General features: G+C 51.0%; 1 protein-coding gene across 1 annotated transcript in view; it reads left to right on the forward strand.

Moving 5' to 3' along the window:
* The window catches only part of RRP12 (ribosomal RNA processing 12 homolog), a 42,339-nt gene extending 24,170 nt beyond the window's left edge, over window positions 1-18,169 (forward strand). Inside the window, exons 16-34 of the mRNA XM_007940047.1 lie at window positions 1,840-1,904; window positions 2,005-2,167; window positions 2,632-2,786; window positions 3,020-3,087; window positions 3,647-3,740; window positions 4,714-4,872; window positions 4,983-5,063; window positions 5,263-5,368; window positions 5,562-5,669; window positions 6,290-6,447; window positions 8,005-8,096; window positions 8,259-8,420; window positions 8,511-8,686; window positions 8,909-9,028; window positions 12,171-12,220; window positions 15,048-15,120; window positions 16,405-16,472; window positions 16,836-16,918; window positions 18,067-18,169. Of these exons, the coding sequence (XP_007938238.1) occupies window positions 1,840-1,904; window positions 2,005-2,167; window positions 2,632-2,786; window positions 3,020-3,087; window positions 3,647-3,740; window positions 4,714-4,872; window positions 4,983-5,063; window positions 5,263-5,368; window positions 5,562-5,669; window positions 6,290-6,447; window positions 8,005-8,096; window positions 8,259-8,420; window positions 8,511-8,686; window positions 8,909-9,028; window positions 12,171-12,220; window positions 15,048-15,120; window positions 16,405-16,472; window positions 16,836-16,918; window positions 18,067-18,169 (2,084 nt within the window). The remainder of the gene's footprint in view (window positions 1-1,839; window positions 1,905-2,004; window positions 2,168-2,631; window positions 2,787-3,019; window positions 3,088-3,646; window positions 3,741-4,713; window positions 4,873-4,982; window positions 5,064-5,262; window positions 5,369-5,561; window positions 5,670-6,289; window positions 6,448-8,004; window positions 8,097-8,258; window positions 8,421-8,510; window positions 8,687-8,908; window positions 9,029-12,170; window positions 12,221-15,047; window positions 15,121-16,404; window positions 16,473-16,835; window positions 16,919-18,066) is intronic.
* The last annotated feature ends 3,170 nt before the right edge of the window (window positions 18,170-21,339 follow it).

A 21,339-nucleotide genomic window follows, 5' to 3' on the forward strand; every position in this document is an offset into this window, starting at 1 on the left:
GGCATCCTTGTCTAGTTCCTGTTCTCAAGAGGAATGGTTTCAGTCTCTCTCCATTGAGGGTAATGTTTGTAAATAAAGTTTTATTGCAACACAGCCACACTTATTTTGTATATTGATTGTGGCTATTTCACCTTACAATGACAGAAGTGAGTAGATGCAACAGAATCCATATGGCCTATAAAGCGTAAAATATAGACCCTTGACAGAAAACTTGCCAAACCCTGGTCTAGGGCAGTGATTCCCAACAAGGGGATGACTTTGCCCCCTAGGGGACATTTGGCAATACCTGGTGGTCGCAGCTCAGGAGGATGCTACTGGCCCCTGGTGGGTAGAGGCCAGGGATGGTGCTAAGCAGCCTACAATGCATGGAATACCCCCATGACAATCTTCTAGCCCACCATGTCATGGAGCCTTTCTTATTTCAAATGTTATTCTGTAGACTATGCATGTATTTGTAAAATACACAGGAAGCATTTGCAAAAGAAAGTATTAAAACTACTCACTTCCCCTACCCAGAGATTATTACCAGAATTTTTAATGCATTTTTTCCTGTATATGAAAATAGTATTGTTTTTTTTACCAAATTGGAATTCTATATGTGCCAGATTAGAATCTTATTTACATGTTATTATATGTATCATGTTGTTGTTGTTGTTTGCTGTCGAGTCGGCCCCGACTTATAGCAACCCCTCTTTGGGTTTCCGGCAGTATCACTACGGAGGTAGATTGCCCAAACCTTCCTTCTGAGGAATGGCTAGTGGGTTTGAACTGCCAGCCTTCTGGTTAGCAGTCAAGTGCCTTAGACACTATGCTACCAGAGCTCCTATATGTATCACGTAATATATAAATATATATTATATATATATTTTAAATGCATGTATATATACATATATATGTGTGTGTGTGTGTGTATAACATATTTTTGTTTTCTGGCATTTAAAACACAAAATCATTTTCTGTTTACAAAAGAAGTATGTGCCTGCCCATCAAAGAAAATACAGATGAACCCCAAAAGTGGGTCATTAACATATTACCTGTGTGCACTGGCAATTTCCTAAGGTTAATGGTAAGCCCTCACTTTGTGTTGGCAGTACTGCTTGTAGATTTCTGGCCTAAGGAAATACAGATACACACAAGTCCGCAGGTGCACAAAGATGTTCATAGCAGTGTGGTTTATTTTAACAAATTCTGAGACCACCTACGTGATGTCCCTCAGTAGGTACTGGTTAAGTGAGTAAAGAGCCCCATGGTAGGATATGATAGAGTCATTATAAAGAAAGAAAGAAACCGTTGGGGGGGGGGGGGGGGGGGGGCAAGGAGCGAGCGGAGCGAGCAGATTGGATTCAGATTCCCAGCTCAGCCACTGCATGATGTGGTGACTTTTGGCAAATTACTTAACTTCTCTGTCCCACTATAAATTGAGGTCAAAAATTACAACGTCCTGAGGAATGAAATAATGGGTAGGAAGGGCAAGTCACACAGTTTTGAGTAAAAACTGCTCAATAAACGTTAACCAACTTCTAGTTATTTATCAAGGAAAACACGGTTACAAAACAGTATCCACTTAAGTCTTCAGAAGTGTGCATGTGTTGAGATATAGAAGTCAGAAGGGACGGTAGCCGTCTCTAGGAGAGGAAGATTGTGGAGCGGTCTTCACTTCCTGTTGGGTAGAGGTCCATTTTTGTGTCTTAAAATGGATGAGTATTACATTCTCATTTATGGGAGGGGGAGATCACCAGTAATCCCACCCTCATTTACCCCTTTTTGGTTTTGGTGAAAATGATCCCATTGGCCAAGAGGGTGCCCTGGGTCACTCTGTGTCCTTGTGTCACACTCCAGCAATGGAGCTGGCCCAGGAGGGCAGGACAGTGGAGTCCAAGATCTACGATACACTCCAGTGGCAGGTATGGGGCGAGGTGGGGGCAGCGTGGGGGGCTAAGAGGGTAGTCAGGGCATGGGGTTCTGGGTGTCACTGTCCTCTTTGACTACCACTTTCCTCCCCAGATTTGGACCCTCCTGCCTGGGTTCTGCACAAGGCCCACGGACGTGGCCATCTCCTTCAAAGGGTTGGCACGGACATTGGGCACAGCCATCAGTGAGCGTCCAGACTTGAGGGTCACGGTGTGCCAAGCCCTGCGTACCCTCATCACCAAGGGCTGTGAGGCGGGTATGTGTGGGCTCGGGGGTGAGAGGACAGGTAACTGGGATGACGCGGGTGTCCCTATCCCCCGCCACCTTTGGCCTCCAAAGCCAAAGAAAGTAGCCTCATGTGCTCATCTTTTGCAAAGACCCAAGGAGTTAGTTATCAGAGGGCTGAAAATTGTCCCGGTTCTTGTCTTTGTGCCCAGTGTGGTGACAGTGACTGTGGATTTACTCAGTTATGTTGAAGGCTTTATTGTATGGCTGGCACTCTGCTGCCCTGGGGACAGGAGCCATGGAGGAGCATTGACCACTGTGGCACTTTGTTCTCTGTGCCCTGGCCTGAACCTCTCCTCTCACTGGAAAAACTAACGCCAAGGCTTCCAGGTCCTGCCACAGGGTCCCCAAAAAAGTTGCTCGCAGACTGCAGTCCAGCGGCCTTTGGGGGGACAAGTCCTGTCACTTTCATGTAAACTTTGGTTCTCTTGCCAGAGGCCGACCGCGCCGAAGTGAGCCGCTTTGCCAAGAACTTCCTGCCAATCCTCTTTAACCTGTATGGACAGCCTGTTGCCGCTGCGGACACCCCAGCCCCTCGCCGAGCTGTGCTGGAAACCATCAAAACTTACCTCACCATAACTGAGCCTCAGGTGAGCTGGTGGAGGGGTAGAGGAATGCTTTCAGGCAAGTGTGGGTTGGGCATGTTGGAAAGGCTGCGACCCTTCCCACTGAGGGTCACTTGGGCTGGGCTGGAGGCTTCTAAACATCAGTGGCAGGGAAGAGTGGGACAATTCAGGAACCTGTTGCTGCTGCTGTTGCTGCTGCTGCTCTGTGTATATCTTCCCCAACAACCCCCTCATTTTCATTCCCTTGGGGCTGCCAGTTGGTGAATGGTTTCATGGAAAAAGCCAGTGAGAAGGTGCTCGACGCTGCCAGCTCTGACTTCACCAGGTAACATGCTTGGAGTATCCTCACTTGAGCTGGGGTAACCCCAGGGGCTGGAGGTATGCCTGGCAGAAGCCCTGTGGCTTCTTTCTGAAATTATTTGGGAAAGTCTTGAGATATTGAATGTCCCAGCTCTACATGAAACCTGACTGATTTCTTTCTCCTGGAGAGAAAAGCCTGCTGGGGAAGAGTGAGGATCCTGGAGGCATGCCACCCAGGTTCAAATCCCAGTCTACCACTTAATAGCTATATGACCGTGGACAAGTTACTTACCCACTGTGCGTCTGTGTCCTCATCTGTAAAATGAGCATGATGGCAGGACCTGGCTCATAGGGTTGCAGTGAAAATTGAAGTAACACGTGTAAAGCACCTTGAACAGTGCCTGGTACATTGTGAGTGTTCACTAAGGTGCCAGCTGGGATTATTGTTCACGGACGCCTGAGGGGCCTCTTGTCCTCCTCACCCTGACTTTGAACGGCCTTTCCCAGAAGACTGGAGATCTCTGATAGTTTGTGCCCTTCTCCAGCCCCCCACAGCTCCCTCATCGTCTCCTGTCCCTGAGCAGGTTGTCTGTCCTGGACCTGGTCGTGGCCTTGGCTCCTCATGCTGACGAGGCTGCCATCAGCAAGCTGTACTCCACCATCCGGCCCTACCTAGAAGTGAGCTGGGTACCCGGAGTCCCTACAACCACCCCTGGGGGAAGAGGGGCTCCCTGGGAAGGTGGGGCTTGCCTTCTTCATTCTCTGCTGCTGCTGCCCCAGACTAGGTACTTGTCTGCTTTCTCCTGGAGTGGCTTCCCCTTACACCGACCTGGGCTGTCTGTCACATTGGTACCAGAGTGACTAAACCACACAGCTAAGCTCAGGCCTCACCTGCTAAGGCTTCTGTTACAGAACTGAGGCCAGGCTCCTGCACTAGGCCCATCCCAAACTGGCCTGATCTTCGTCCTTCTGCCCTCCTACCACCATTCCTGTCACAATAGGCTGCTTTTAAGAGTCTCAGATGAAACAGGTCCCTTGGTGCCTTTCCACGTGCTAGGCCCTCTGCTTGAAATGCTTGCCCTGCTCACTGCTGCCAACCACTGTGTCAGCTCAACACAGCCGGACCTCCCGAAAGCCCTTGCCCCTGAGGCTGACTAGTAAGCTGTTACCAGGCACTGTGAAAAGCGCTCTGGAAGCACCATGCAGGTGGACCCCAAGTCTAGGGCAAGAATGTTGTGTGGGGGTAACAGCTACACTGAAACAGCAAGAAGCTAGGCAAAGGAGGAGCAAGAAGAATGCTCTGGTTACAAAGATGAGGAGGTGGCAAAGGCCTTGTGCATTCCAGGCCTAGGCGTGTGCTGTTTGGAGGTGGGTGAGTGAAATGACTGGAGACTGTGTTGGGCTCACTAACTACAGTGTCCCCAGCTCATGGCATGGAGTTCATCTCCGTGTCCATGTTCTTTTGGCCTCATCAGACTCATGGGCTCCAGAAGTGCAGGGCTGGTTTGTTCTCTGAGGTCCCTCTGGGCTGGCCACAGTCACAGTGGATGCTCTGAGCATATTTCTATAAATATTACTGAATGGGGTCGGGGTGGGTGGTATAGTTCCTGCCCCTTCCTTCCCCACCCCTGACCTCCGTGCTCCCTCTTAGAGCAAGGTGCATGGGGTACAAAAGAAGGCCTACCGCGTGTTGGAGGAGGTGTGTGCCAGCCCCCAGGGCCCTGGGGCCCACTTCGTGCAGAGCCACCTGGACGACCTCAAGAAAACCCTGCTGGACTCGCTGCGGAGCACATCCTCGCCGGCCAAGAGGGTGGGGCTGCACACATTCTGCTTCCTGGGTAGGGTGGGTGACGCCAGGAAGGGGCTGCTTGTCGGGGGCCTGGCATGAAGGGGTCCTGACTATTGTTCCCTGCCCTGAAGCCTCGTTTGAAGTGCCTCATACACATTGTGAAGAGACTCTCAGTGGAGCATGAGGAGTTCATTGCAGCTCTTGTTCCAGAGGTGAGCAGTGCAAGAGGGGCTAGGTGTGTGTTTTGGGGGGTTTCCCTGGAGTATGGCTCCTGAGGGCAGGACTGGGAGTGGGGAGGGGCTCAATTCTCTGTCCTGGAATGTGGGTGCCCTTACCTGCCCCCTTGCCCCAGGCAGCAAACACGGGTGGGTGGGATCCGGGAAGGCGTGTTTACAGGGCTGTCTGGGTCAGGTGATCCTGTGTACCAAGGAGGTGTCAGTGGGGGCTCGGAAGAACGCCTTTGCCCTGCTGGTGGAGATGGGCCACGCTTTCCTTCGGTTTGGCTCAAATCAGGAAGGTGAGGCCCAGGTGATGGGCTGGGGGAGGACACCCTGTTCATGGTCTAAGAGAGAAAGTGAAGCAAACTCCCTGGTCCTGGACGTGGGAAGGCTGCTCCTTCTGGCCCACGATCCCCTCCCCGAAGGGCCCAGGAAGGCATGTGTGGGTGAGCTCTGTCCTGGTGTGACTTGGTGCTGGTCTCTGCCCCCCAGAGGCCCTGCAGCGCTACCTTGTCCTGATCTACCCTGGCCTCGTGGGCGCTGTGACCATGGTCAGCTGCAGCATCTTGGCCCTGACCCACCTCCTTTTCGAGTTTAAAGGTAAATGCTTCCTTCCTTGAAGGCCTGAGAAACCTTCAGAGTGGGAAACTGCTCAAAAGTCAGAACAGGGGTGAGGGTGGGGGTGGCGGGACAGACCACAGGAGGGAACCAAGGCCACCTGCTTCCCACAGTCTCTGCCTTCCTACCTCTTCTGGCTGGGCTGAGGCGCCTCCTCAGCCCTGCTCCAGGAAGCAGCCATGCAGGTTAGCTGCCCTGAGTGCTACATCGGGAAGTGATTAAGAGCATAGACTAACCAAAGTGAAAGCCTGGATTTTAGTCTTGGTTCTGCCTCTTACCAACCACGTAAGACACTGAGCCAAATATCTTTTTCTTGAAATGTACAAATTATCTGTGTAAATGCAACGTTTTCTTAACCTCTTGGAACATCAATTTCTTATCTGAAAAATGGGGGAGAAGAATAGCGCCTACTTCATAGGGTGGTTGAAGGACAAAAGGAGCTGGTCCGTGGGAAGTGCTGAGAACTGTCCTGGTCGCGTGAGAAGTCATCAGACTTCAGTTCCTGCTGTTAGGCCTGGCAGGGACAAATGGCAGCTTTTGCTTCCCCAAGAAGAAGGTCTTGGTCTGGTGCTGGCTCTGACAGTGGCTTCCTTACCCCGTAGGCCTGATGGGGACCAGCATGGTGGAGCAGCTGCTGAAGAACGTGTGCCTGCTCCTGGCTTCCCGCACCCGTGATGTTGTCAAATCTGCGCTGGGCTTCATCAAGGTGGCGGTGGTTGTCATGGATGTGGCACACCTGGCCAAGCATGTGCAGTTGGTGGTGAGTGCTCCTTCCCCTCAGTGGCCAAGTGGCCTCCTGACTGCCAGCTTTCAACCCAGTGAGTCCCAAATATCTTCAGCTTTTTAGCAGCAACCTACTTTGTGCACTAGAAGGTGGTGCGGGAGCCCTGGAATGGGACCTGGAAATGTGAGGTGGGGTGCAGTGCCCAGGCTGCTTCTCACCACCCACACATCCCTTCCAGGGAACCAAGAACCAGTGAGCAGGACCACCTTTCCTTCTGCAGATGGGGTATAGAGGCCCGCACAGACAGGAAGCTCCGAGGTCACTGCTGGGCAGCAGCAGTGTTGAGACCAAAACCCAAGGTTAGGGCTCTAACTCTCTGCAGGGCCCCAGCCTTCCCCCCCCCCCCCATACCCCAATCTTGCCTTTTGACCTTCCTGGTTTGAGGAGGCTCCTCTGAACGCTCCCTGCCTGGGCTGCAGAAAGGTTAGAAGAGCCTTTTGGTTGGAAGTCCATGCACCTTCCCACCTAAGAGGAACCTCACCCAGGGGCATCAGGCTTGCAGCAAGCTGGGGCTGTCCTCCAAACCTTCAGTGTCCTAGTTCCAGCTGGCTTGGATCCCATCAGACCTCCAGGTCCCTCTCACCTATCTTGTTTGAGGCTGGCCCTGGGTCATGGCAAGGAGCTCTGGCGGCACAGTGCCTAAGGGCATTTGACCGCTAACCAGAAGGTTGGCTGTTCAAACCCAACAACCATTCCATGGAAGGAAGATGGGGCAATCTACTTCTGTAGAGATTTACCATCTCAGAAACCCAGTGGTGGTTGCTATGAGTTGGAATTGACTTGATGGCAGTGGGTTTGGTTTTTGATTTGGTTTGTGTCATGGCAGGAAGGGGTAGACGAGGGTTGGGATATTCTGCCCCTACTCTTTAGAGGCTGAAGGCTAATTGGGAACCAGAGATGGGGAGAATGACCAGAGTCATAATAGGCAGTAGGAGATAGCAGAATTTATAAAAAGCCCTTCAAGGGATCCGATCCCGTAGGATGGAACAGCCCTATCGCCCCCAGACCTACTGAGAGATACTGCAGGTAACAGGATCTGCAGATGGGTGGCTGTTGCCCATGTGACCCAACCCAGGCAAGATGAAGGTTCTAGAGCAGCTCATAGAAGGGAAGCATGGAGCTGAGGAAGAGGAACCTGGGGGTTCCTGGCCTAGACTCCTGCCTCTGTCACTGTGCTCACATAGCAGCCACTTGCCCTCTATGCCTCTGTTTCCTCATCTGTACTTCAGGGATGAGAATGGCATCCACCTCACTGGGTTGTTCTAAGGATCCAATGTGATTATAAAGATTCTTCAAAGAATTCTGAAGCTGTGATCTGGTTGGGGTGGTCAGCGCTTGTGTCATGAAAGAGGGTTTAGGGGAAAGATAGGGTGCGGCACAGATTATGGAAGTGTGATTACACCAAGGGCTGGGCCAGGAGCAGGGCCATCTCAGCTGGTAGCTGAGCCCTATTGCTCCAGCCTTGGCCGGGACAGCACTGGGGGGGGCGGGCAGGGGGAGGCTCGCATCTCAGACCTGTGCTCTGCCCGGCAGATGGAAGCCATCGGGAAGCTTTCAGACGACATGAGGCGGCACTTCCGCATGAAGCTTCGGAACCTGTTCACCAAGTTCATCCGCAAGTTTGGGTCTGTGCTCTGAATGGGGAGGAGTGAAAGGGTTTTCAGTCTCAGCAGGACCCTGTCGAGAAGGGTCCAGGCTGGGTGACCATGGCCCTTCCCTGTGACCTCCTGCTTCTGGATAGTGCTCTGTGGCCAGTGCCCCTCACCCACCTTCTTTGCTACCCTCAGATTTGAGCTAGTGAAGGGCCTACTGCCTGAGGAGTACCACAAAGTCCTGGTAAACATCCGGAAAGCTGAGGCCCGGGCCAAGAGGCAGCGTACCCTGAAGCAGGCTGCTGTGGAGGAGGAGGAGGAAGAAGAGGAGGAACCCGTGCAGGGCAAAGGCGACAGGTGAGCCCCATGGCAGAGGGCATGGGTACCAGTGCCCAGCTGCCCCTCCCCATCCAGGGAGTGTGCTCACTCGGGTCACTCTGTCTTCAGCATCGAGGAGATTCTGGCTGACTCAGAGGATGAGGAGGGTGATGAGAAGCAGGAAAGGAGCCGAGGCAAGGAGCAGCGGAAGCTGGCTCGACAGAGGAGCAGGGCGTGGCTGAAGGAGGGTGGTGGGGACGAGCCCCTCAACTTCCTGGACCCCAAGGTGGCCCAGCGAGTCCTAGGTAAGCATGAAGCACCAGCCCATTAGCTACAAGAACATGCTTAACTTGCACCTGGTCCTTGGGGGAAGCAGTTGAGGGGCTTCCATGGCAGTCCAGTGGGTACCCCCACCTCTCACACTGTGCATTGTTGTTCCGGGTCACAGACTAGGGCTGGTTGGTCATGATGAGGGTAAGTGGGCTGGGTGGGCCTCCACCTCCTCACCCTACCCTCTGCCACACCAGCCACCCAGCCCGGGCCAAGCCGGGTCAAGAGGAAGGACCACGGCTTCAAAGTGAGCGCTGATGGCCGGCTGATCATCAGGGACGATGGAGACCAGATGGAGGAAGAGGAAGGCACTAAAGGTGGGACTGCCTGTCTGCCCTGGGACCTCGCTGCTTCCAGCCTGGGCCAAGCCTGCACTCATTCATTCATTCACTCGTTCATTCGTTGACTCAGTCATTTTCTCAGTGACCATTCATTGGGGAAGCAAAGGTGTGAAAATAGTCATAAGGAGTTTCTACCTAAGGTGACTTTCTCAAACTTAGAGTTTCTCAAACCTTTTTGACCACACTAAGAAATTTCTTATGTTGCAACCCAGCCATTTACACAATACATATATCATTCAAGCAAGACATTCACAGAACAGCACTTCTCCTTCCATGCGATGTACGCTGTTATTCTGTATTCTGTTCTTTCCTTTTGTTTTGAACATTTTATTGTGGTTTAGGTGAGAGCTTACAGAGCAAATCTGATTCCCATTCAACAATTTTTACACATTTTGTTTCGTGACATTAGTTGCAGTCTTCTCAGCGTAACACACCCTTCCCACTTCCTCCTTGGGGTCCCATTTCCATTCGCCATCCTTCCTCTCTCTCCTGCCTTCTGTGCTTTGTTTTTGGGCAGTGCTGCCCTTTTGTCTCATACGGTTGATGGTTCTAAGAAGAATCCTCCTCATGGGTGTTATTGTTCACTTTATAGGCCTGCCTGTTGTTTGGCTGAAAGGTGATCTCCAGGAGTGAGTTCAGTTTGAGGTTTGAAGGGTGTCTAAGGCCCATAGTCTCAGAGGTTGTACCAGTGTCTGTCAGACCAGTAAGTCTGATCTTTTTTATGATTTTGAATTTTCTCCCACTCTGTCCAGGATCTTCTATTGTGTCTTGATCAGAGCAGTTGGTAGTGGTAGCTGGCACCTTCTAGTTCTTCTGGTCTTGGGTTAGTTGAGGCTGTGGTTCACGTAAGGATCTCTGGTGGCATAGGGGGTAAGGCATCTAATCATCTGGCTGCTAATCAGAAGGTCTGCTGTTCAAACCCTGCTGCTCTGCAGGAGAAAGATGAGGCAATCTACTTCCGTAAAGATTTACAGCCTTGGAAACCCAGTGGGGATTGCTGTGAGTCAGAATCAACTTGTTGGCAATAGGTTTGGGGTTTTTTTTGAGGGGTGGTTCATGTGGTTTGTTAGTCCTTTGGACTAATTGTCTCCTTGAGTCTTTGATTTTCTTCACTCTTCTTTGCTCTAGATGGGAAGAGACCAATAGTTGTTTCTTAGGTGGTTGCTCATAAGCTTTTAAGATCCAAGTCATTACTCACCAGAATAGGATGTGTAGAACATCATAGACTGTGTTATACCAGTTGACTTCGATGTCCCCCAAGACTGTGGTCCTAAGCCCTAGAGCCTAGTGACTCAGTCCCTCAAAAAGTTTGTGTAACTTTTCCCCCTCTGTGCTCTACTATTTACCTGGCTGTATTTGCAGCACATACAAATACCCACGTAGAAATATCCTCTGTGTGGTTGTGAGTGCACTCCAGAAGCCATGCCACACCTGTTCAGCTTACATGACTATCTATGACCCACCTGTAAGTTACTGTTTGTTCTTTCTGTTATGCAGGATTGGGTATGGATGGGGTCGTATTTCCTTGTGTTGCCTTTTACTTTCATGTACCTCCCACTGTCTTCTTTGCCTTGGTCATGTGCTCACCTCCTCCTTAGTGTGTACTGCTTTTTCCTTCACCCAAGTTAATACATGTCTACTATCTGGTTAGTGATTTTCCCTTCCTCTCCCTCCCATTCCTCAAAGAATGTTTCTTTCTGTGCATAAACCTTTTCTTGACTTTTTATGATAGTGGTCTCATACAATATTTGTTCTTTTGTGATTGACTAATTTCACTCACCATAATATCCTTCATGTTCATCTATGTTGTGAGATGTTCTAGAGATTTGTCATTTATTCCTGAACCTTGGGTAGTATTCTCTTGTGTGTATGTACCATAGCTTGTTTATCCATTCATCCGTGGATGGGCACTTAGGTTGTTTCTGTCTTTTCATTGCTGTGAATAGTGCTGCGATGAGCGTGCATGTGCATGTATCTATTCATTTCCCAGCTCTTATATTTCTAGGATATATACCGTGTAGTGAGAGTGCTAGATCATATGGTATCTCTAATTCCAGCTTTTTAAGGAAGTACCATACCATTTTCCATGGTGGTTGTACTATTTTACAATCCTACTAGCAGTAGATGAGAGTTCCAGTGTCCCCACACCCTTGCCAGCATTTGTTTTCTGTTTTTTGATCATTGCTGCTATTGCTGGGTGAGCTGATATCTTGTTTTGATTTGCATCTTTCTAATGGCTAATGACCACAAACATTTCTTCATGTGTTTGTTGGTCAACTGAATACCTTCTTTGGTTAAGTATCTGTTTGTGTCCTTTGCCCATTTTCAAATTGGATTATTTGCCTTTCTGTTGTTGAGGTGTTTTCTATAAATCTTCTATAAATTTTAGAGGTTAGTGCTTTCTTTTTAAAAAAAAAAAAAAAATGCAAGCTCTCCTGAGACCCTGTAGATCATGTAGAGGTAGAAAGCCAGACTCTGAGACCCTCCCAACTTCTGGTTTTCATTGTGTCTCGATTGTCCAGGAATCACCAGGTGTGACATCTTAGAGTCCTATTTAGCTTTTGCTGCTCCCTCTCTTCAGAGCTTTGGTAGTGCAGTGGTTAAAGCATTTGGTTGCTAACCAAAAGGTTTATAGTTCAAACCCACCAGCTACTCTGTGGGAGACAAATGAGTCAGTCTGCTTCCATAAAGATTTTTGGCCTTGGAAACCCTGTGGGGCAGTTCTACTCTGTCCTGTGGAGTCACTGTGAGTTGGAATTGACTTGATAGTAGTGTGGTGTTTTTTTTTCCTGCTGCTTCTAGAAAACACTTGTCTTCCCTTTTTCTTCGGTTCCCACTGCACACCCTGCAGGTCCGAGTTCACAGTGCCCCCTCACGGTGCCCTCAGTGCCAAGGCACTTCAGGTGGCCAGTACACCCAGGCACACATTCTTAGCCATGATGTGACTTCCTGTAAGTTTGCAAGCACAGCTGGGGGTTACTTGGATTTTGGAGACAGACTGCCTACATATGGATCTCGGTAGTTCTCCTGACCAGGCAGGGGAAAGGGTAGGCTTTGGGAAGGCTGGAGAGCTCCCAGTGTGCTCACAGGCCCCTCTTCTTTTGGCCTCACCTTCCAGGTGACGATGAAGAGATGACTGACCTGATGGAAGACATGGGTGTCAAGAGTGTGAGTAATTCCTGCTGAGTGGAGGGCGGAGGCCTTGGACCTTGGTTGCCTTCTCACCATTTCCCACATCCCTCCCTCATTCCCAGTCCATCTGCCCTGCTTCCTGAGTGCTTGGTGGGTCCTCAGGGATGTGCATGGTGGGCAGTGCAGGGGTTGTTGGCATACATGGAGAGGAGGATATGTGATGCTTTGGGGAATTGGGGGCTGGCATCACTCTGAAGCACCTGGTACCAGCCTTTAGTGTTGGCTAGTTTGTTCAGTTGGAGGAAGGAAAAGGCACCTTTTCCACCGAGGACATGTGCTTTGCAGTCCAGAAGGACCACAGGGGGCCTGGTGTACCAAGGGGGTGGCTCCTGCATAGGGTGGGGTTTTCTTCCATTTGAGGAGTGCATACCATGTGCCAGGCACAGTGCTGAAGGCCCCCTGCTTTACCCCACTTAATCCTCATGGAAGGAAAGAACTTTATTAGCCCCTTTTCCAGAGAGGGCTTGTGTCCAAGTCACAGGGCTCGTTAGATGCACAAGATTTCTTCAGTCTCCAGACCCCAAGAATTTTACCCCCTTGCCACTGTTGACCCTCTTGACCTGGCACTTAACTGCTGCCCAGGATGGAATGGACTCTCAGCCGCCCCAGCCTGAACCAGCTGGGGTGAAATGGGCCAAGCCACCAACAGAGATTTGTCTTCAGAAGCCCACTGAACAACGTCTCGGGAGGGTCTTGAGCATTTCTTCCCTCCCTGTCCTCCCAGACTGGGCCCTGCCCATCCAGTCTTCCTGGGCCTCACCCTTGGGAGATAGCTGCCTAGAAAGGGGATACAGTAGTATTAGTGGTAAGGATGCAGCTCTTGGGTTCCATCTGTTTTCAGCCTAATCTTTCAGAACCTCAGTTCCTCATCTATAAGGGGGTTAGAAGTAGACCATCTTGTGGAATGACTGGCTGATCTGGTGGGGTTGGGCATGTAAAGTGCATCCTCATGTTGCCTGATGTGCTCAGCTTCCCCTAAAATGACTGTTTTCATTGACGCTGAATTTGTGAATGTCTGCCCCTCTCCACATGCCCATCTTCCCACCAGAGCCCTAGGAGTCACTTTGCTATTAGAGTATTATGACTGTGCATAGTACCGTTTGGAGGGCTGGGTGGAAACCAGTCATAAAAGTTGCAGTTCCGTAGTCAGAGAAGCATGAGGTCTGAGGGATGTCCTTGAGGAATAGTGGAGTTGTCTTGTGACCCTTGCTACTCCTTTAACCAGCCTATTCATGTGGGGGACTGGGGCTCTTACTGGGAGCTCTGCCATTCTTTGCTCTGAAGCTGGCTCCTCTGTGAGGCCCAGCCTTCAGCCATAGTGAGTCTGGCCCCCTTCTAAGTGATGCCATACTGTGCATGTCTCTGGCCCAGGCTGCCTGGCTGTAATCCTGGTTTGTATGTACTGCTTGGCACTTAGTGAAGCTAAGTGAGTATGGGCTGTTACTTACTTTCATTGTTGCATTTTCCCTGAAATTCTTCTGGACAAAGTCTCCTGGTTCGTTCCCATTTCCTATGTGGCTTTGCAGTGCCTCAGCAGCTCGCTGATCCTTATTCTGGCCAGGGAGGACTAACCATGGCCTCCAAGGCCAGGCACACGACTTCAAGCAAAGCAGAACAGGTGGCACTCATCTTTGGCACCAGGAAGGTGCCGGGGTGGCCACACTCAGTGATTGGCTTGTGGGGAGTCAGCACCTGCTGCCACGATCCCAGAGGCTCTCTCACACGGCAGTTTGCTAACTCCCACTGCTCTGTCCGCTCCTGGGGGAGTATCAGGTGCTGGGGTGGAAGGGTGGCAGCCACAGGGGAAGACCAGTGATCGGGAGCAAACCTGGCTGTTGCCTCCATGATGCAACCAGAGCCCCATTCTGCTGAGTGCCCACCAACAGAACCAGGGTGCCCCCTGCTCCCTGGCACCCCTTCTTCTCTGTACCCTGCACCAGTGAATGTTCTCAGAGTCAGGCCTGAAGCCCACCAGCCTTGAATTCCCTGGGGCACTTGAGCCCCTAGAATCTGAAATGTTGGTAGACTTCCAGGGTGTCATGGCACAGAGTAGGCCGGTCAGTGGGGACGCTCCCCGTGAGACTCCCTACCCTGCACAGCAACTTCAGAGCAGCAGCCCCTCTGCCTTGTCTGCTTGTTGGTAACTAGGCTCAAGATTCCTGGAGGACTAGGGTGCACCTAACACAGTAGCTGGCACATAGTAGGTGCTCAGCAGCTTCCCATTGGATATGATCCGACAGATTAATGTGTCCCATTGCCCTGTGCTTGTCACTTCTGAGGCAGTAGCATTTATGGGGGCCTGTGGTGCCTGACCAGACTGGGGGGTTTCCCACCTGCCTGTGAGTTCCTGGGGCACAGGCACTGAATTCTGTCCCTTAAGCCTGACATTTAGTGGGAGACCAGTGAGTGACTGATTCATGGGGGCGAGGAAGCTGCAGTTTGTGAGATGAAGACCTGGGAGAAGGTGTTCTCTCAGAGTCCAGAGACCTCGTTTCTTTGATAGGGGCTAAGCTGAGGATTGGGGTGCCCAGGCAGAGGTGAAGGGTGGGTTCAGGGCGAAGAGGCCAAGCAGTGAAGACCTACTCTACAGTCAGGACCTGGCTAGAGCCTCCCCTCTGCACTTCCTAGCTGTGTGATCTGGGGCAGTTGCTTGCCTTCTTTGAGCCTTCATTTCCTCACCTGTAAGTGGGAGGTTAGCAAGGGCCTGTCATCCTCAGTGCAGGTGAGTGCTGCCTTTACTGTTGTCATTAATGAGGATGGTCACATACCCTTGTTCACTAACTTCCTGTTTGACTCTTTATAGAAAAAACACCAGAAGCTTAAGCGTCGCCGGGAGGCTGATGAGGAGGAGCTGGAAGTGCCCCCTCAGTACCAAGGTGAGGCTTCCAGTCTTCTGTCTTGGGACGTGCTGGTCCCTGTTGCCTACACTAGGCAGGGAGTTCCAGGAAGAGTGCCGGAACCCGGAGGTTGTGTGGCCTGGGTGCACTCAGTCGGGACCCCAAAGCTCAGCTGATACACCACCCACAACTGTGCTGGGGGCGAGGGGTGAGGAGAAGCTTGGGGATCAGGAGATTTGTACATGGAACCCCCAGCCCTCCAGGAAGCCCCTGAGCCTGCCCCTCTGCCCCTCACCAGTGCACTTCATTCCTGAGTCAGGTGGAGTGTGAAGAAGCCACTTTGGCCTGTGTTCAGGGTGGAATTGGGAGGGTTGGGATTGGGCCTGGCTGAGAGGTTCCCTATGCATTTGTCTCTGGGCCCCCAGCTATCCCCCTCCCCAGAGCAGCTGCTCAGTGCTACAGGAAGCCTGTGTTCTTCAGCTCCCCTCCTCCCTCCCAGAGCAGCTCCTGCAGGGCCCCTACCCACAAGCCCTTGCAGCAAGGCCCTTGCTGTGCACCTGGAGGCCCAGGGACTCCCATGGGAACACCCTGATCCCACCAGGGGTGTGTTCTCAGAGCCCCAGCATCGTGACCTGGCTGGAGAAGCTCACAGCGCCTCTCTCTAGCACCCCACAAGCCAGGGCCCAGCTCACCTCTTCTGCTCCGAGGTGATGCAGTGCGGGAGCAGTCCTACCAGACGAGGGGCAGGAGGCCTGCCTTGGGACTGCTTGCCCTGCTTGGCTTAGCTGTGTGGCGTTGGCCTGGTCACACCATGAGCTTCCAGGTCTTCATCCTAGAGTCCTCCTGTGTCAGCATTGTGAGATTCCATCCATGACCAGAGTCCAGGCTGGAAATGACTAACCATGACCTTGGGCAAGCACCCTGTTCTCTAAGCCACAGTTTTGACATCTGTACAGTGGGATGAATTCCTGCCTTTCTCTCTCATGTATGGGTGTGACACATAGATGATATAAGGGGCAGGAAAGCCTATGAAAACTCTCAAGTGCCTCATTTTATAGTTGAGGTTAAGAGGCTTCAGACAGTTAAGAGACTTGTCTAAATTGGAGCTGGTAAGTGGCAGAGCTGGGAGTTGAACTTGAGTCTGTCTGACCTACTCATGGAAGATCTTTGTCTTTGGTGGGTAGGAGACAGCTAGGTTCCTGCCTTTCCCCACTGTTTCCCAGCCACTCTCTTGGAAAAGTGCCATCGCCTTCCTCAGTCTCAGGGCTGCAGGAGAAAGCTGGCCGGGCTCTGCCTGACTCAGGGTCTCTCTTCTCCCTCTAGCTGGAGGCTCTGGCATCCATCGCCCTTTGGCCAAGAAAGCTACACCTGGGGCTGAGTACAAGGCCAAGGTAAGAGCTGAGGGTGGGAGAGAGGAGTCTCATGGTGCTGGATGGTACTGGGAAGGCAAGAAGGAGGCTGTGCCACCCAGTCAGCGCATCGGAGAGGGTGAGGGCACCTGGGCCTATCCCCATCCTCAAGAGGCACCTTTGTGGGTAGAGCCAGACTGAGGAGGATGGAGGAGCAGCACATTGAGGTCTAGTGGCACCCGAAGTTGGGGACTTTTGTTGAATGGCCTTCCAGGGCTCTGGAGCTTTTTGGCACCAACTAGGACAGAGTGAAGGCAGAGGGTAATGAGACTGTCAAGTTGAGGGTGGTTGGGAGGGTGGAGGGAACCCACACTCCTTGCTGACTCTGTTTCTCTTGACGAGCAGAAAGCTAAGGGTGACATGAAGAAGAAAGGTCGACTTGACCCCTACGCTTACATCCCCCTCAACAGAACCAAGCTCAATCGCAGGTGTGCTCTTCTGCTGGGACTGGAGGCTGGGGGTAGGGGGTACACAGAAGGGAGGCCCTCATTCTCATTAAACTCTCAACTCATTACTCAAGTCTCTTCTACTTTTCTATTTTGAATTTTTAACATGCCCTATATGTAGTTGATGTGTATGTATGAACTGCTTGGTTAGTATGGTATTGTGTCATATAAGCATTTCTCAAGGAGCCCTGGTGGCAGAGTGGTTAAGCATTAGGCTACTAACCCAGAGGTTAACAGTTTGAACCTACCAGCAGGTCTGTGGGAGAAAAGACCTAGCTATCTGCTCCTGCAGAGATTATAGCCTAAGAAACCCTGGGGCGGTTCTACTCTGTGCTATAGGGTCACCGTGAGTCAGAATTGACAGAACCTAACAACAGCAGCAACATTTCCCAGAATCTGTCCTCCACCCAGTCCTCATTTCTAGTATCTTTGTGTAATTTGCTTTCCTGGTCCCCCCTTATTGGAGCCCTGGTGGTATAATGGTTAAGCACTCGGCTGCTAACTGAAAGGTCAGCAGTTCAAGTCCCCCCTGTAGCTTTGCCAGACCACTTGGTGATCTGCTTCTGTAACGACGACAGCCAAGAGCGTACCATGGGGCAGTTCTGCTCTGTCCCCTGGAGTTGCTGTGTGTCAGAATTGACTCTGCAGTATCCCACCGGAAAGCCCTTGTTAGTGGGAAATCAGTTGCTTCCACCCTGTGGCCATAAATTAGCTAGGGCTGTTAGGGGGTGAGTGTGAACGTCCAGTGAGAGCAGAGCCTGGAGTGCTTTGGAGACACTGTTAGACAAGCACAAGGAAATGGTGTTCTAAGCTTCAGTCACAAAGCATGCTCTGCTGAAGAAAAGTTACCTCCAGGTGGGCAGGTGGTGGACAGTTTGAATTTGGACCCTCTCTGTACCTACACTTGCGGAGGTCCTGGAAGGGAGGGCTGTTTCCTGGGGGATCATGCCCAAAGTGGAACAGCCGAGTTAGGAGGGAACTGTGTGGAAGCTGGGACCGTGTGCTGCTGCCAGGCAGCACCTCAGCCCCTACCTCCCTGCTGGCGATAGGCTGAAAGGTCTTTTGACATTGTGGGAAGGGCTGCTTATTTTCAGTGAAGTGTGACCCTCTGTTGTCTCTTGTCCCCATAGGAAGAAGGTGAAGCTGCAGGGACAGTTCAAAGGCCTGGTGAAAGCTGCCCAGCGGGGGTCCCAGGCCGGACACAAACTCCAAAGAAAGGATCGCAGGTCCTGAGACCCCAGGGCCCCGTGGGGCTGCTCTGTGCTTCAGCCTCAGGCCCAAGCTTCTTTGACACCAGCTCAGGTGCTTGAGACTGGAGGAGCCTGCAGTCAGAATGACTCGTTGGAATAGAGCTTAGCTCCCAAATGGGTGCTCAGCATTTAGGAAGCTCCAGATGGCACTGCCCTGGCGTCTGGAGATGCAAGTGTGTCCTCAGTGCCTCTGGGTGGGCTCACTGAGGCACTGTGCTTCCTACCCACAGGAGTCTTGTGCAGCAACAGTCCAAGGGTTACCTCGTTCATCCCTCCACCTGCCATGCATTGCTGTTTGCTAACTCTGGTCTGGGGTGTGAGATTCACTGTGACCAGACTCAGAATAAATGCGTACCACCCAGCATTACCCCTAGAAAATGTGTTTCATCACCAACCCCCACCACCACCACACACACACAGAGTTAAGAACAGTAGAACAGTATTCGGTCATTGGCAACAGTGGCTTGACCCTTCCTGTCCATCTCTCAGCATCCAGCCCGGGGCACAGGAAGCATGATGCTGCGCATGTAGGCTAGGCTTCAGGACTTGCCTGGGGGTACCCACCTATACCAGGAGGCCTCCCTGCCTTCACTTTATAGTCCCATGTGGCAGGCCAGGAGAAGGAACTAGTACTCCTTGACCACTAGGGAGTCAGAACAGGAGAAGGCTGCCAGCTCAGAGCTGGGCACTTTATTTCGCAGGCTGCTGCTAGGCAACAAGTCCCTCCTTCTCAGCAGCTTAGTCCATTTATCCAAAAAAGTATTTACCGAGCCCCTCCATGTGCCAAGTGCAGCCTGATAGATCCACTGCACTGTTTCCTCGCATTCTCTTTTTCCCAGACAAGTGGATGAAATTATGTTGCAAACATGGTTCCCCTGGGTCCAGCCCTGATCTTCCTGGTGCTGAGAAGGCGATGGCACAGACCTGTGCTCCTGAGGCGCCTGCCCCATCAGCCCCATTCCGGTTGTGTGCACTTTCCCGGTGGGCATCAAGCAGCATGGGCCTCTCCCTGTATATGAGGAGTTGGGCTTTGTCTCCTGGCACTTGATTGATAGCTTTTCTCATCTCAAATCCTCCCTGTTTGAGCCGAGACACTTGTCTCTCAATCCCCAGCAGTGTCTGTTCCAGTTTAATGTCCTTGGTTGTGATAATGCTCCCAGGAGGCCTGGGCATCTCCTGGCAGCCTGTCCCATGCTACTGTTTCACTTATCATCTAAGGGAACTCAAGTCTTAACTGGATTCATTGTCCCCCAAATTTGGACATACCCTTCCCCTGATTTGGGGCTAGGAAGCTGAGAAGTACCATACTTCACCCAGAGGTGGCACTGTGTACATGCCTTGGTCACGCATAGAGTGGGAGAGCAGGCAACAGAGAAAGTCCGAAGAGGTGGCTATTTTAGGCATTTGCAAAGGGGGTCTGGCCATGACCCTGTTATTACACTTCTGGACACACGGTGGGTCAAATTAAGCCAATCCCAGCCCTTTCTTCCTTTCTCAGGAAATGTAACCACATGCCCTAGGAAGCTTTGTATAAAGTAGCTTTGGGTATTAGCCAATTAGCCAATGTTGATATATATATATTTAAAAAAAAAAAAAGCAAAGGAGTTTGAAGCCAACCTGCTTATTACAGCATGTTTTCCAAGGAGCTTTGTTTTCTTTCAAAGGCGAGAGGGGCAGGTGACCTAAAATAGATTAGCATTAGTGATGTGTTGAACTCTGTACATGTTCTTTCAGATGTAGGTGTCAAGTGCATCTTATCTTTGCCCCAGAAGCTTCAGTCCTTGTAATGCAAGTCCACAGTGGTGAAGGGGCCAGAGCACCACGCGGCCTGGGTCGTAGGAGTAGCGATCGGTGCAAGGCTCACCTACCTGCAGGGCAAGCAGGGAAGTTGAGGACCTCTGCCAAGATCCTGATTTACTATTTTAATTTCACGATGCTTTTTGCAATGTCAGAATCAGAGATTTTTCAAACTTACTTTCCATTCTATATTCATTCTCAGAATGAAAGAACACCCTCTACTGACGGTACCCAAACAGCAACCCCATTGACTGAGGGAGGGGTCAAGCTTTGACACAGTTTTGGGGAGTCTGCAATGGCAATCTAATCATGACCCCCATTAGTATGCTTCTGAACACAGGTGGGCCAGGTTAAACCACTCTTGCTCTTTATTATTTCCCTTCTACAGCAAAGGTACTGTGTCATGAAGGTGGTGGCAGCAGGGTTGGTGGTGGCTGTCTTACAGGCTCTGCAAGCCTGCCTTGGTCCTCATGTTTGATTGTTCCAGGAAGGATGATTTTTCTGTTTGCAACATATGCAAAAACTACTATGAGGTTGAAGTCTGTTTCAGTCCTCAGGTCCTTCCTCCATTCTTTTTCTTGGTTGCTTATATATCCTCAAAGCGTTATTTATTATTATTATTATTATTGTGATTTGAGTGAAAGTTTACAGAGCAAATTCACTTTCCATACAGCAGTTCTCACACACGTTGTCTCATGACATTGACTACAATTTACCCCAATGCAACAGTTCCCCTCCCACTTCCTCCCGATAGTTACCTCTTTCCTGTGTCCATCCCTCTATGCACTCCTGCCCCTTGAGCTGTCTCCCTGTGTATAAGCAGCCCTTCTTTCTCCCATGATTGTTCTTTCCAAGGAGTGTGTCTACCTCAGATAACTGTTCAACTCATATGCCTGTCTTTTGTTCAGCTGGAAGCCACAGGTATGGGTTCAATTCCAGACCTGAAGGGCAGCTAAGGGCCATAGTCTCAGTGGTTCCACCAGGCTCTATCAGACCAGCAAACCCACCCTTTTTTTTCTCTAAATGATTTTGAGTTTTAAGAACAGCCATCCTTAACAACTTCAAAGGTCTGTTAACCAGAACTGCTGCTTCACCTTCGATCTTGGACTTGAAGTCACTGAGTGTAAACCACATACACAGCTGACAACCTGAGACCAACCCTCTGTCGTAAATACACTCATAAAAATGATGAGGTGCATTGTACCCAGAGCAGATCTTACACAGCCTACACAGCCATGGCTGTTGATTGGGACATTGTGATAATGCTTATCTAAAAATGCCTGCCTTAATCTTTCCAGCAGCTAGTTCAACTCCTTGCAAGTAGGTGGAGTACACCTCCAAAACAAACATTCGTAA

This window comes from Orycteropus afer, unplaced genomic scaffold (assembly GCF_000298275.1).
Source record: "Orycteropus afer afer isolate SDZICR_OR568_19922 unplaced genomic scaffold, OryAfe1.0 scaffold00064, whole genome shotgun sequence".
In the NCBI taxonomy this organism is placed as follows: Eukaryota; Metazoa; Chordata; class Mammalia; order Tubulidentata; family Orycteropodidae; genus Orycteropus; species Orycteropus afer.